Here is a 13853-nt window from a genome sequence, read left to right as displayed (position 1 = left end):
GAATTACGTGGATATCATAAAACATTCAGAACTGTACTTGTATCATATAAACATATCCATGTACATTTTTTAACTATGATCTAGAAAGGCGGGAGGGCAGTGATTTTTATTAGGTAGGCTATTTTTGAAGAACGTGATTAAAACAAAAATCTGTAAAGCAGTCAAAATAAACTACTCTATTCTAAGCCGAAAAAAGTGTGCATTAATATTAACGAGTTCATGAAAGAAAATTGTTATGCAATTAATTATTTACAGATGGTAGAAATCCACGATTCTTCAATGTCAACAATGTCTATGCAAAAATTGAAGGCTGGTCGATGTTCATAACTGTTCAGGGTAATGAGTATTATAACCATTATATTTTTTAAAATTTAATGAAAAATCATGTAAAAATTGAAACCAACAATACGTGTACAAATATATCGTAATGGAGTGTTATTAATTCATTAACATTCCATCTTTAAGCGTCTTTTTTAGTTCACATTCAGTCAAAAAATAATAGTTTTAGCAAAGTGTTGGTTATCCAACAGAATGAAAATAATATAAACGTGGATTTTAAAGAATAAAATAAATACTTAATGCAACTACTAGTATTATTTGGATGAAAGATTTAAGTTTAAATCAATTTGAGTGCTTCAAGTACATGTATTTATATAGATAAATAAATACGCCTTGATGCTTGCACACAATCGTGATAAGCGATTTTATTGTCATAATGATGATAAGAATTTTAAGTTTATACTCATTTAAGTATAAAGTTTAGCAACATTAGTTCAAATTCAAACATATGCATCGGAATATTTATATAAAGTTTTTACGGAATTTAAACTAATATTTTCCGCAACACTGAGTAAGCTTCGAGAATATTACCCCCGGAATTATTAAGGGACAATATTCGTCTACGTTAAGTTCATTTGCTGAGAATATGAGTGCTTAAATTAGAAAAATTACTTATAATTTTTCATTTCAAGGTTAGTATTGTAAATAGAAAACCACAAGTGTAAAATATGTATTGTATATTATAATAATTGGGAGAGTTTTACAGCGAAATTTTAAAAATAAATCACATATTCAAATACTTTTTTATAATAATATAATTCCTTAGCCGGCGAGATGCACTAAACTAAATTAATTCATGGAAAGGGGAATAATTTAGCAATATATTTAACTATCATAAAATGTTTTGGCATCTATGTTGGTAATTATACGCCTTTCGTTTTAAGCTATACTTATTCTTTATGATTGATAGTTTCAATAAATTGCAACACTTTGCATTATTCACAGTGCAGTTAAAAAAATTTATTTCATTTAAAAAATGAGAATGAATTCTAAATATTTAATGAACCTTTCAGTAAGCAGTTCACTTTTGAAAAGAATCAAAATACATATAATGTATCCCCATAAAAATGTAGATTTCGAAACCAATCCATGAATTAGTATTTAATCCAAAATTACTTTTAAATATACAAAAACAGTTATTTGTTTCTAGTTATGTTATCTTAACCCTTAAAATCTATTATTTCCGACTTCTTTTCGAGGAAAATATATTTTATTACATTCACGCTCTTTTAAAAAAATGTCTACCATATCAATCTTCATAGCCCTTTATGAACACGTTAATACATTTTTTAATATTTACAGTTGATCATTTTCTTAGTAGGACTTGAAAGAAAATGGTATGGATCATAATCGCAAACGTGCCTGAAGGATGAACTGCATATGAAAAGTTCATATGGTACAATAGGAAAAACGTTTTGGACATAAGATTCCAAAACTTCATGAATCACCAATCAGTGGATGAACACTTTTTCGTTTATCTTTTCATGATTTCTAAAGATTTTGTAGGTAACTCTTTCACTTTCTAAGTGGTTTTACCTGCTGTGCCGCGTTCTGAAGGTTCAGAAGGGGTTCGCTGCTCCGCTTGAGGAAGAGACGGAGTTTATTCTCCCGCGGGGGTGCCTCCCGCTTCCGCTGCTGCGGACTCGGCGCCTGTGGAACAAATCCAAGAGTGGATAGAGAGAAATGACGTTAATTTGAGAAGACAATAAACAAACCAGTCGGATCAAGGCTGAATGCGGAATTTTTTGATCTCGAGAATTCCTTCGACAAAGTCCCTCACTGTATAGAAAGATCCGCAAGCTTAAAATTAATGGAATATAATATGAGATCCATCACTGGAGGTCTTATCTAAACGTAAAAAAGGTCAACATTTATATGTTTCCAAAAGAGGCAGAAATTACATCTGCCGTGCCACAAAGAAGTTTAATAGGATCTCCTCTACCCACGGTACACAATGGTGAGATTTAGTCCCTTCGTAAGAAGCAGCATTAGATTATTTTCCAACAACACAGTGGTATGCGTACAGAAGTAAGGAATCCAGCTGATTTAGAGTAATTCAAAAACGATTTATTCTAAATTAAAGGGATTATTGCATGAAATTCTTATCCAAGACAATTTTTAAACTCATATATCGACGCTTAAAAAGTTTAGATTTCTTATATTTATTGCCCGTGAATAAAAAACTTGAAATAGTCAAATTAATCAAAAATCTTTTGATCAATTTGACTATTGTCAAATTAATTATCTTATTAATTATTAATCTGTTGATTAATTTGATTATTCTTTTGTTCGTTCGAGAGCGGCAACAACTTCTCACACACCTTTCTCATGCCCATGTTTTCGGTCAGAAGTCGATGCACATCACTTTAAGGGATGCCAAGTTCACCAGAAACCATGTGAATATTTAATCTTCAATCCCTGTCCAACAAAGCTTCTTGCAAGATTTTTGTCACTTTTTGAGGTTGAAGGGCATCCTGAACGTTCCGCGTCTTCAACATATTCTCTGCCCTCCCAGAACAACTTGAGCCACTCAAAGTCACCCGATGTACCCATGGCGTTATCACCATAAGCTACGTTGAGCAAGTCATGAGTCTCTTTTCCGGTTTTGCTCAGTATCACACAAAATGTGATGGCGTAGCGCTGTTTCCATATCCGGTTCATGACGGAGCGCGTCATGACGTTCGTGACGAGGTCACATTATGTTGGTTTCGCAAACAAACGATCTGCACTCCTCAAAGGCTGGGAGCCAACTGCCACCGGCCTTTCCTGAGAGTTCCCTCCCTCTAACCCAGGCAGAGAAACCGTCCGTCAAGCCATCTATCCGGGAAAAAATAAGTCCTACTACTTTTGGGTCAGACCATGCATTACGTTTTGAAACTCTCCTTGTTAAAAAATTATAAAGCCTACCAGAAGTATATTCTTAAGATATTTCAATGATGATTTCAAAGTTTAAAAAATTCTTTGCAAAAACAGGAATTGGAACATATTTCCAAAAAAACATTTTAGCAAGCTATCGATAAACTCCTTGATTGTAATGTCTTGATAACTGATCCTAGCGATAAAATAAATTGATCTTTCGAATATTAAGGTAGAATATGAATTATTTAATTGCCGGGAAATTTTTACAAATCACAGTTACAAAATCACACGACCAATCGGGTTCCAACGCTAATGTATTGAAACTCGGATCGTATGACTTTTTAACCATGATTTTTAAACGTTTCGCAACAAGGAATAAATTGCAACTAAAACGAAGTTTTGAAAGAGCAAGTTTTATTTGAGGTAGAGCGAGGATAACATTATCTCTTAGCCCGTTTATAAAGATTTCTTTTAGATCTCATGCATTAATGAACAGTGAGTCAGAAGGTTACGCTAATCCTCCGCCAACAAACGCATAATTATGGCAACCACTGACACCACTTCCAGATTAGCAAGCACAGTATTACTTCCGCCCGAGGAATGTATTACGCCACTCATGACAAATGTCTCATGTGGATATCAAGACACTGCTAGATAACCAAGCTATCCGTTACGAGTAATTTCCTGCTGCAGTAATTTTAAGCGTCAAATCTAAGGTTTTTTGTTGAGTAAACTAAATAACTATCGTAATTTTGCAATGGAGATTAAATTATTTCTTTGGTAGGGATCTTGACAACATCTTCCCAAAGAAATAATTTTTGTGTTGATTGCCTCATATAAATGAGTACATACACTAATCATATTAGATTTTTCACTTGCGATGTTACTTTTATTCAAAAAAAAAGGGTACACCTAATGTCGGGGATACGAAGTACTTCATCCAATGATATCTTGGGAAAAGCTATTCATTCCTAATTTTAATTACAATTAAATTATGAAGAAACAAGTTAGTATTCACTAGTACCGTTTCACTCTAAGACTAAGTTTCAAGGATTTTACGCCGATAGCATTTTATTTTATTATCCATTTCGACAAAGAGTTGTATACAGAAGTCTTGACGGATTTTTTTCTTCATAAATCATGAGACAAAGAAGTGGAAAGAGGGCCAGTGGAAATAAGATATTTTAAAAAGTACCTTACGCCCGGGTTCCAGCAAGGTGTTAGGCAATTAATATATATTTCTGTGGATTTCCCCTTCAATATAGGAAAATTAGAACATTTGGATGGTATAAGATGATATAACACTGGTAATGGTGTAAAACTCCAGCACTGTTAAATTTAAATATTTCTCTATTTTGCCTTATATCTCGATAAATTTGATATCAAAACCAAACCAAACCAAGGTTCAAGGTTAAAGACCCCAGCCATTTCCATCGTAAAAGCCTAACTGTAACTGAATATCCCTGTTACCAACGCATAACGTTTAACTTCAACTGCAGGTTGGTGGCCGGTATTCCAGCACCCACCACCGCAGGCCTCTGCGTCGGTTTATGCGTCAAAACGTGGATGTGATATCAAAACCTCAAAATATCGCCCATTCCCACAGGGGTACCCCAAATGTAACTGTCCCCCTCCCCCTTTCCCAGTTGAGAGGGAAGTGGGCGTGGCGTGTACATCTCACCTGGTACAGCATTTTGTGGAACACCCGACTCCTCGCCGCGAGGACGGCCTTGACCGCACAGACCGGCTCTCTTGTGTCACCGACGAGAAAGGTAACGTCACACAATTCCGGCATGCTCGCGAGGAACTTCATGTCTTCCGCCAGTCCTGACTGCATGGGGAAGAGAGGAAGGGGAGAGAGAGAGGGGGGAGGAGGGAGATTGAAATGTGAAAACTCGGAAGTCCGATAAGGGGGTCACTTTGCGGCACCATAGCGACCGAGATATCTGCTGGTGGAGGAAGCAAGCGGGGCATGGAACTACGAGTTTTATACGTACAACAATCTGTTCCGGGGGAACACGTCGGTTCCCACCTCGGAGCATGTTATACACCAGAAGGCTACACACTTTAAGAGCCATAATGTGTCCTGTGATCAGTGAGCATGATAGAACTTAAGTCCGTGCAAAAAAAGAAGTCTGTATTGGTAAAAAGAAGTCTGTATTGGTATTCGGCATCAAAAGTGGCAAAACGTCCTTTAGGGTATGTTATACTTGATCCCATGCTTTCCGGATCTGGGAGTTGCCTAGTTGTCTCCGTGTTTAAAAACATCAAATGTGAATTATTAAACAAGACCTCTGAAACTGAGAGTTATGAAGATTAATGAAGTAATTACTGAAATCCTTATAATCGCAATAAGGTCTTGAAAAATAAAAAATGTGAATCAGGGAGACTGAGAACTATGTTAAAATTTTACGACACAAAACACTATTTGGTTGGATTTAAAAAACTTAGAAGCAAAAACTTATATTTTCCTGTAGGTGCATTCTTCGCGAACGTTTTAGTAATTTATCATGTAAAAAATAAATATCTGCAAAACTATATGGAGGTTTGAGCTAGTATGAGTTGTTAAAATGTTTTAATGGATAGAATGAGCATTTTACAATGGGTAGACTTATAAGTACCATAACATAAAAAGTGCAAAGAATCGGTAGAGCCTTATCAGAGCTGTCTATGAATGGTTTCTTATTATTTAAGTCATTTTTACGATTAGACGAGAAAATAAAAAACTGCAGCTATGTTTATGAATGGAAGCAAACGAATATACTTTCACATCTCAAGGATATTTTTGCATGCATGTTTTTCTTACCTCTAGGGGCATTGACCTGCCCCATGGACAACAACCTTGACGTAGTGGAAGGGCTTATGCGTTTTGATGACCGTTAGAGTTTGGTTGATGGGAGCGAATGTACTTGCTCCTGGTAGGGTGACCCATGTCGGATTGGTCAAAGGGTTGGAGCCAATCGAAAGGTAGTTCACGCAGCGTCTGTTACTCAGTGAGGCGGTTACTTAAGGCGTCTTACCCCAGTGGGGTGGGCATTTGAGTGCTGTTGACGCGTTAATAACACTATCGAGGAAGGCAACGAATAACCCTTTCAAATAAATATCCCATGCTACTAAGATGGACATAGATCTGAATATGTATATGCCCTGGTAACTACGGGTTAAGGTCCATTGGGCCGTATGTCGTGCCCGGCAGCGAAAGAGTCGAGACTTTCGTGGTCGTCATCTCCAAATATCCATCCAAAGAGGAAAGGATGACTAAACCAGTTGGAATAGGGACTTGGAACTCAAGCACAATGTTGACGATAGGAAAATTAGAGAATATAAAGCGAGAGAAGGGAAGAGGAAATATAGATATTTTAGGTCTATGCGAGGTGAGATGGAAGGATAGCGAGGATTACTGGAAAGAGTAATATACAATGTAGAGGAAGAGAACCAGCGAGGGGTGTCAGTTGTACTGAACAAAAAGTGAGGAAGAAGCATAGTAAGCGACTAATTGAATATTAATGGTATAATTTAAAAACAGAAACAACGAACAAAGTCATTGATCAGGTCTACATGCCAATGGGAAAACATTACGAGGAAGAAGTCGATAAGTTATACGATGAAGTAGAATAAATAATTGCGGTTGTTTCTGGAAGGCGGCAATTAATAGTGATGGAGGCTTTGAAGGCGACGGCAGGAGAAGGAAGAGATGGTAGCGAGGTTGGGGACTATGGTTTAGGAACAAAGACCGTGGGCAGAAATCGAGTTATGCAGGAGACAGGGCTTTATCATTACGAACACTTGGTTTAAACAACAAAAATAGGCTAAGGTGTATGGGGAAAATACCTGGGGAATAAGAAAATATAAGTTAGACTATATATCGCTCGGCACTGTTTAAGGAAATGCGTAATTAGATCGCCAAATTTTCCCCGGTGCGGATTCAGATCATTATATGCATGTTCTACTAATTAAGAGCAACATCAGAATCAAGAAGATAGAACAGGGAAGGCCAAGAAAGTGAAAATCATGAGTGGGAGAGGGAGACAGGTACAATAGGAGAAGAATGGGATAAAATAGGACAAAAATAGGATATTTAGAAATATGGAAAGGTCATAAAAATCATGGATTATATACGAGTTGGTTAAAATGATGAGCGATATAAGGGAATGATTGATATAAAAACCAAATTAAATAGAAGTAAAAGAGTTAAATAATAAACTTAGGCGGGAAAAAAGGTAGTAAAAAATCGTGGTGAGAAACGCAGTGCGAGGAAATGGAAATTTCAGAGAAAGAAAGGGTGAAATTGGTACGCTTTACAAAAAGATGAAAGCACTGACAGGAAGTAAAATGGAGAGATCGTTGCAGGCAATCAGCAATAAGTAAGGAGAACATAGTATGAAACAGGAAAGATTCTAATGAGCTGAAAGGAATATATAGAAGAACTGTACGATAAAGACATTAGGCCAGCAAGCTCAGACATGGAAGGATAATATGGCGTAGATGAGGATAGTATAGGTCCGGGTTTACTCGAAGGCGAAATAACGTAGAAAGGGTATTAAGGGAATTGAAATCAAATAAGGCCATGGGGCTAGAAAACATTCCTGCCGAAATACTTAACAAGATTTAGGAAAAGCTGGGAGGAGTTTTTATGGACTTTTTCGTAGCATTTATGAGGGAGGAATTCGACCGGAAGATTTACTGAAATCATTTTCAGTTACTATACTAAAAAAAGGAAAGGCAGCCAAATGTGAGGGCCAAAGAACAGTAAGTTTGATTTCGCACTCAGCTAAAGTGGTACTCAAGAGATCTCCAAAAAGAGGATGGAGAGGAGAACAAATGATTACTTAAGGAATGATCAGTTTGGATTCAGAGAAAGGCACGCGTGGTGCCATGGCAGTAATGACGTTCCTAATGCAGGGTGCGGCAACACAACTTCGTTTTTCTAATTTTCTATGCCTATTTCGTAGATTTAGAGAAATCGTTTAATAGAGTGGATTGGATGCAATTGATGAATGCATTGCAGAAAATAGGAGTAGATTGGCGGGATAGGAGATTTACCCACAATCTGTATACGTCACGGACTGCTCATATGCAGTTGGCGTGTGGAAAATCGGGATGGGCATAGTTAGAAAGAGGAGTTGAAACACGGTTTTCATTATATGCTACCATTATACACATGTGGAGGAAATGGTAAAAGAACCATGGGAAGAACTGTAGGGAGGAATGAAAGTTTTTATACTTCATAAAATCAGTGAGGTTTGCAGATGATCTTTAAAAGCCCCAAAATTTCAGAGTTTAAGAAGACGCCTCGGTAGCTTAAGTGGCTAAAGCACTCGACCGGATATTGAGGGATCTGGGTTCGAATCCCAGTCAAGGCGAATGATTTTTACACTCTGAAATTGTTGCATTGAAATGCACATTAGCGGATGACTCCGTTAAAAGTTACTGTTGCGGCATCTCCCGCAGTTTCTTTGGAATTTGATCTAGCTTTAGTTTGTTAGTCAGCCAACGGGGTGCAAGTACACCTGTAGGTAAGCGTATATTGGCGAGTCAGTACGACAGGTATGAGTTGAGAATAAACGTAAACAAAAAGAAGCTTAAAATCAAGGAAACTTGAGCTCTACGGCCTCGTAAAATAACAAATTAAAGAAAAACTCCTACAATCGTAATAAAATAATTTATTACGGCTAGAGGAGCTTTCCTTGAATTTGTTAAAATGAAGATTATTGTTTTCAAGAAAAAGGTAAGCTAAGTTAAGTATTAATATTGAAATAGGATTTCAAAAACTTTATCGGATAGAACTCTTTACCTTCCTTAGAATTGTTTTGGGCCGAAATGGTCAAAGTGGTGTTAAAATACGTGGAAAATTTGCATTAGACATATAAGCTTTCACAAAAAGGAGGAAATTGATGTCGGGGAAGTTTAGTAAGGATGTTAACAAAATACTCGTGAATACTTCGATATTTAGCGCGGTTTTGTGAGGCGCAGACTTATGGTTACTGAAGCAGGATGCTAGGCGCTAGATTGGAGGCTTTTGAAATGTGGGTATCGAGAAGGATTGAAGAGGTGATGTGGACTGAAACGAAAGCAAACGAAGAAATGCTACGGGTGTTGGCGGAGGGGAGAGGATTGTAGGGAGAAACCCAAAGGACAGATGGATTGAAAGCGTTTTAATTGGCGATGACATGTTGAGGACTGAGATAGTACGGACAACCTTAGGCAAGCGAAGAAGGGGTAGATATAGGATAGGGATATTGGACGGCATGAAAGGGGAAGGAAATATTTGGCATTGAAGAGGGGCTTATTGTAATGTCGGATATCATGTAGTTACTTCATAATGAGAGGCATGGAAATTTATCCTTATACTGGTTGTACTCTTCAAAATTCTCCATCAACTATTAGAATACCAATATTAATAATAATCCCACCGTATTAGTCAGATTTGGTGAATATCGAAAATAATGCACTTATGTTACGGCCACAAATAATGGCCATCGTATACTTAATTACGATCTATAATCAAATTTTTCTTCTTATATTGTTTAGAACATTCACTTGCAAGGCAGAATTACTAAGCTTACACGATTACAGTTGGTCTATGATTTGATTATTTGCACAGTGTAGATCCGTATAAACGAATTATCCGTAATTTTTACAATTGCATTAATTATATTCCGAGACCGAGCAATATAACGGATTGTATTTCTTTTAATTATATCGTGGAATAAAACAAGGGAAACTTAAAATGTGATGACAAATTATCGTAGCAATTGTTCAATATTAGTGCACGTAAGTTTCGACAAATATGAAGTTTCAACCAACTTTTAAAATGAGCTATTTAAAAGAATCTCCTTTGGCCACAGGACTAGGTTAAAATTGAATGCCCTTCGCACTTGAATCGCTTAAGTATAATTAGTGAAAAAATATTGTAAAATATAGCGTTTTTAATACGCCGTTGCTGGTCAAACTTATGTAATTTTATTTCCGCAAATTTGATCTTTTGTAGTCAACCTTCTCAGGTAGTTGGGGTGAGGTATTGGGATGAGGATCGTTTTATTCTAGAGCAGGATTTAGATTGCATTACTAAATGGTGTTCTAACTGGGGATTGACTCTAAATTATAATAAATGTTCAGTGGTAAATTTCTTTAAAAGATCAACGGGATTTGCTTACAAATTAGCTGGAGGTGACCTAGCAGTAGTTGATACGGTGAAATACCAAGGTGTCACATTCACAAAAGACTTAACTTGGGGGACTCACATACGTAAAGTCTGCAGTCAAGCATATAAAAAATTGGGATTCATTAGACGCATTGTCGGCAAAAGTGACTCGAAGGTCAAGGAACGTTGTTACCACGCTCTTGTAAGGCCTCATTTAGAATACGCATGCAGCGTGTGGGATCCGAGTGAAAAAGGTCTCATTCGGGAAATTGAGAAGGTTCAACGCCGGGCAGCCCGTTTTGTAAAAAATTCCTACGATAAAACGCAAAGCGTCACCGAAATGCTCATGGATTTGGGGTGGGAATCATTGGCTGAGAGACGATTCAATGCAAGATTGAAATTATTAAATAAATTTAGATCCGCATGTTTCAGCACCGAGGTCTCGCAAATTATTCGTACTCCTACATACATTAGTCGCTTGGATCATGCATATAAAATTCGGGAAATAGATGCCAGAACTAGCCAACTCAAGGACTCCTTCTTCCCACGGACAATACGGGATAGCAACTGCAGGGTTATAGATAGCAAAAATTCCACTTGCCACCCTCAGCGTCTAAAAAATAATTAGTTTTATTTAAATGCATGCTCTTCCACTAACCTTATGTGTTTTGCTATAATAACCCATTCTTTCCGAATGACCTCATTCATGTTCTGTTCATCTGTTTTTAAGTTTCCCTTTCAATCCCTCGTCCCTCTCCGCGGGGGCAAATTCCTGCTACCTGCAACGTTGGGTCGCATTCCCTGCCAATTAGAGACTCTTTGGGGGTAGAGTGTTTCGTGGTGCATTTTCATGTGGTAGTGATGTTTCAATTTCTTGCTTGTTGTGTCCTGGCTTCCGTGTTGTAGAATGTCTTTCGTGCTGCATCATGGGGTGCAGTTTTTTAGTTGTTTTGCGGTATATGTGTTTGCATGAGTATTGGATGAAGGGATTTTTGCATGAGTGTGTGCGCTGCTGTGGGTGTAATTTTCCGTGTTGTTTTTTTTTTTGCATGTGGTATTTTTCTTTTTTACGGTTGGTGACCTAACACCCCCCGCCACACGCCCTTGCGGCGGCTTTCGGGGTATTATGTAGATGTAGATGTAGTTTTTGGATGAACGCAGACTGAAAACTGCCCCATTGGTCTCAGCTAATAAGAAATTACTCGTAAGTCCATCTTTAAATCGTGAGGTGAGTACTTGAAATGGTTTTCCATTGTCTTCCTCAATAATGTTTTTTTTTACATGACACCATCAATCACTCACTGAGGAAAGTACGGTTTACCATTCGTCTGGTTCCTTACCCTTCGACATGTCTGCCATTGGTAACCCTTCGAGGAGTAATTCTAATTGTGTTTCCAGCTTAGCCCTAAGGGTCATCAGAACACTCAACGTTTTTCAACAGGTTAAGGTCCATGAGGAAGGTTCCGCAATGTTCGATGTACAAAAACAACTGAAATTATGTGATTGTAATACTCAAAGAAAAAAACGTGAACATTTTTAATGCCCCACGACCCGCACTGTCCTTCTAGACCTTATCGTCCAGTTCCCCAGACCCTTCCAACCCTTAACCTGCGGACGTATTTTCTGGATTGCCCATCAACGGGAATTCTGCGTGAGCAGATTTTCATCGGACAATGTGCCACACTATATCCCCGAGCGTTGGTGTTAAGCTCTGCCCTCTCCGGCGTCCCATTCCCCTCGAATGCCGCCCACCTTGTTCTCGAATGTGCTGAGGTCGGGCTCATCGGCGGCCGCCGCTGCCGCCGCCGCTATGCCCCCGCTTGTTCCAACCTCCACCGCCGCCATGTCTTGATCTGGCATTGATGTGGCGCCGCCTCGTAGAGTGCTCCCACCCCCTCCACCCGAAGACGATCCCCTCTTCTTGATGGTCTGCTCGTAACTATCCCTCAACCCAAAAGACGAGAGGAGAAGCTGTAAAAAATGAGAAGGAGATTCATTTGCTATATAAACCGCTTGCGGTTGAGGGACAAGGATCCTTGAAAAAATTACACAGTAATATTATCAAAACTAAAAGGAATTAGTTAATGTTAATCAAAATCAATTAAAATCAATCAAAGTCCCTTTGTTCAACTTCAATAAAATTCGGCGGAAAAATATTAGAGAGACAATTTGATAGTGGTACATAATAACCAGGTCATATGATTTCGAGTTTCTTGCCAGGCCTTCCGAGGAAGCCTTTGGAGGCCCTTTCAAACACCACCGTATCAGAAAGCAATGTTTCACTTCACAATCCAATTTTCTACTTCCTTCGGCGGAAGATATTCGAAGTAGAGAGGAATGAGGAGTCACTAATAATAAGAAGTGTAGGCTTTTTATGTTGTCATGAGAAGGGATAATATTTTGTTAGAGAGAAAGAAAGAGGAAAAGTTGCAGTCGCAGTTTGTCGCCGTTGTGAATAGCAGACTGAGTAGAAATTTTGTGGACATGGAGAAGAAAATGATAAACGGAAATAGTTCTTTACATTTTTCGAAAGCTTTTCGGAAGCCAACGTCGCGAAATAGTTTTCTATGACCGCGAACATTTTATACGAGTATCAACCAGTTGCACTACTTGTGATTAAGTTACTTTTTATTTGGTTCATTGTGTTTTTACGTTTTCGACATGCGTCAAAGCCTCCATGACGCAGAACATTTGATGCCTCAAGGAATAACTGAGTATTAACTAAATGACGAATTAACCAATATACTATTTACCACCCAATACGGTGAAGAGCCCATAGAATGGTTTCGGAGGGCACGGCATGGAGGTTCACCCCAAGTCATGTGAGGTTCTTCGGAGTGTGGGATAACATAAGAGGAAATCAAATGATATGTCAATAGCGTTGCATCGAAAAACTGCAGAACTGACTTGTGGTACGATTTTGGTTGCCTAGCATAATATCCAGCTGGCACTAGGTTGTCTAGAAGACGCAAAGATTTATAACTACCAATAATTTTAGTATTCTAACATGGGAAAATGGTCCTTAATCGTCTCCTTCATCAACTGTTGGGAAATTTCCAGAGCTCCCCCTACGGTTTAAGGTAACTACGTGTATGGATAATCTCTATTAAACTCATTGCCCTTAATGGTGTGTCTGCCATCACGTGAGTCATATTTTAAAGATGTGAACACTCAATAAAATCAAGAGCCGACCGTAACTGCTCGAAAACTGTTAACTAGGCTAAAAAAAAACTTTGTACCTACTATTCTATTTAAAGTGTGTCCATTAATTTTCTCTAAAAGAGAAATCTTTTCACAAAATTATTTCAGTATTACAGTGCCTGAAGACATTTAAAAAACTGATGGTGAAATAAAATTTACTCCTTATTGGAAATGAATCCTACTTTAGTTATTTCTGCCTATGATGTCCGTTCCCATTTTTCCAAGGCCGGTTTTCCGTGTATTACGAAGAACCCTATATGCCATCCATCAGCTTCAAATCACCCACCTCCTTCCCACTCACAGCCCGGCC

The 13853-nt window shown here is 38.1% G+C and overlaps 1 protein-coding gene across 1 annotated transcript in view; it reads right to left on the bottom strand.

Annotated features, from left to right (window-relative positions):
* The window catches only part of gprs (speckle type BTB/POZ protein), a 56282-nt gene that overhangs the window by 17786 nt on the left and 24643 nt on the right, over nt 1-13853 (bottom strand). Inside the window, exons 3-5 of the mRNA XM_071598240.1 lie at nt 12095-12313; nt 4880-5029; nt 1876-1989 (exon numbers count right to left, since the gene is read on the bottom strand). Coding sequence (XP_071454341.1) covers nt 1876-1989; nt 4880-5029; nt 12095-12202 — 372 coding nt within the window. The 5' untranslated portion in view covers nt 12203-12313. The remainder of the gene's footprint in view (nt 1-1875; nt 1990-4879; nt 5030-12094; nt 12314-13853) is intronic.

This window comes from Hetaerina americana, unplaced genomic scaffold (genome assembly GCF_022747635.1).
Source record: "Hetaerina americana unplaced genomic scaffold, ioHetAmer1.1.p SCAF_91, whole genome shotgun sequence".
NCBI lineage: Eukaryota > Metazoa > Arthropoda > Insecta > Odonata > Calopterygidae > Hetaerina > Hetaerina americana.
This window is presented reverse-complemented; position numbering and strand designations above follow the sequence as displayed.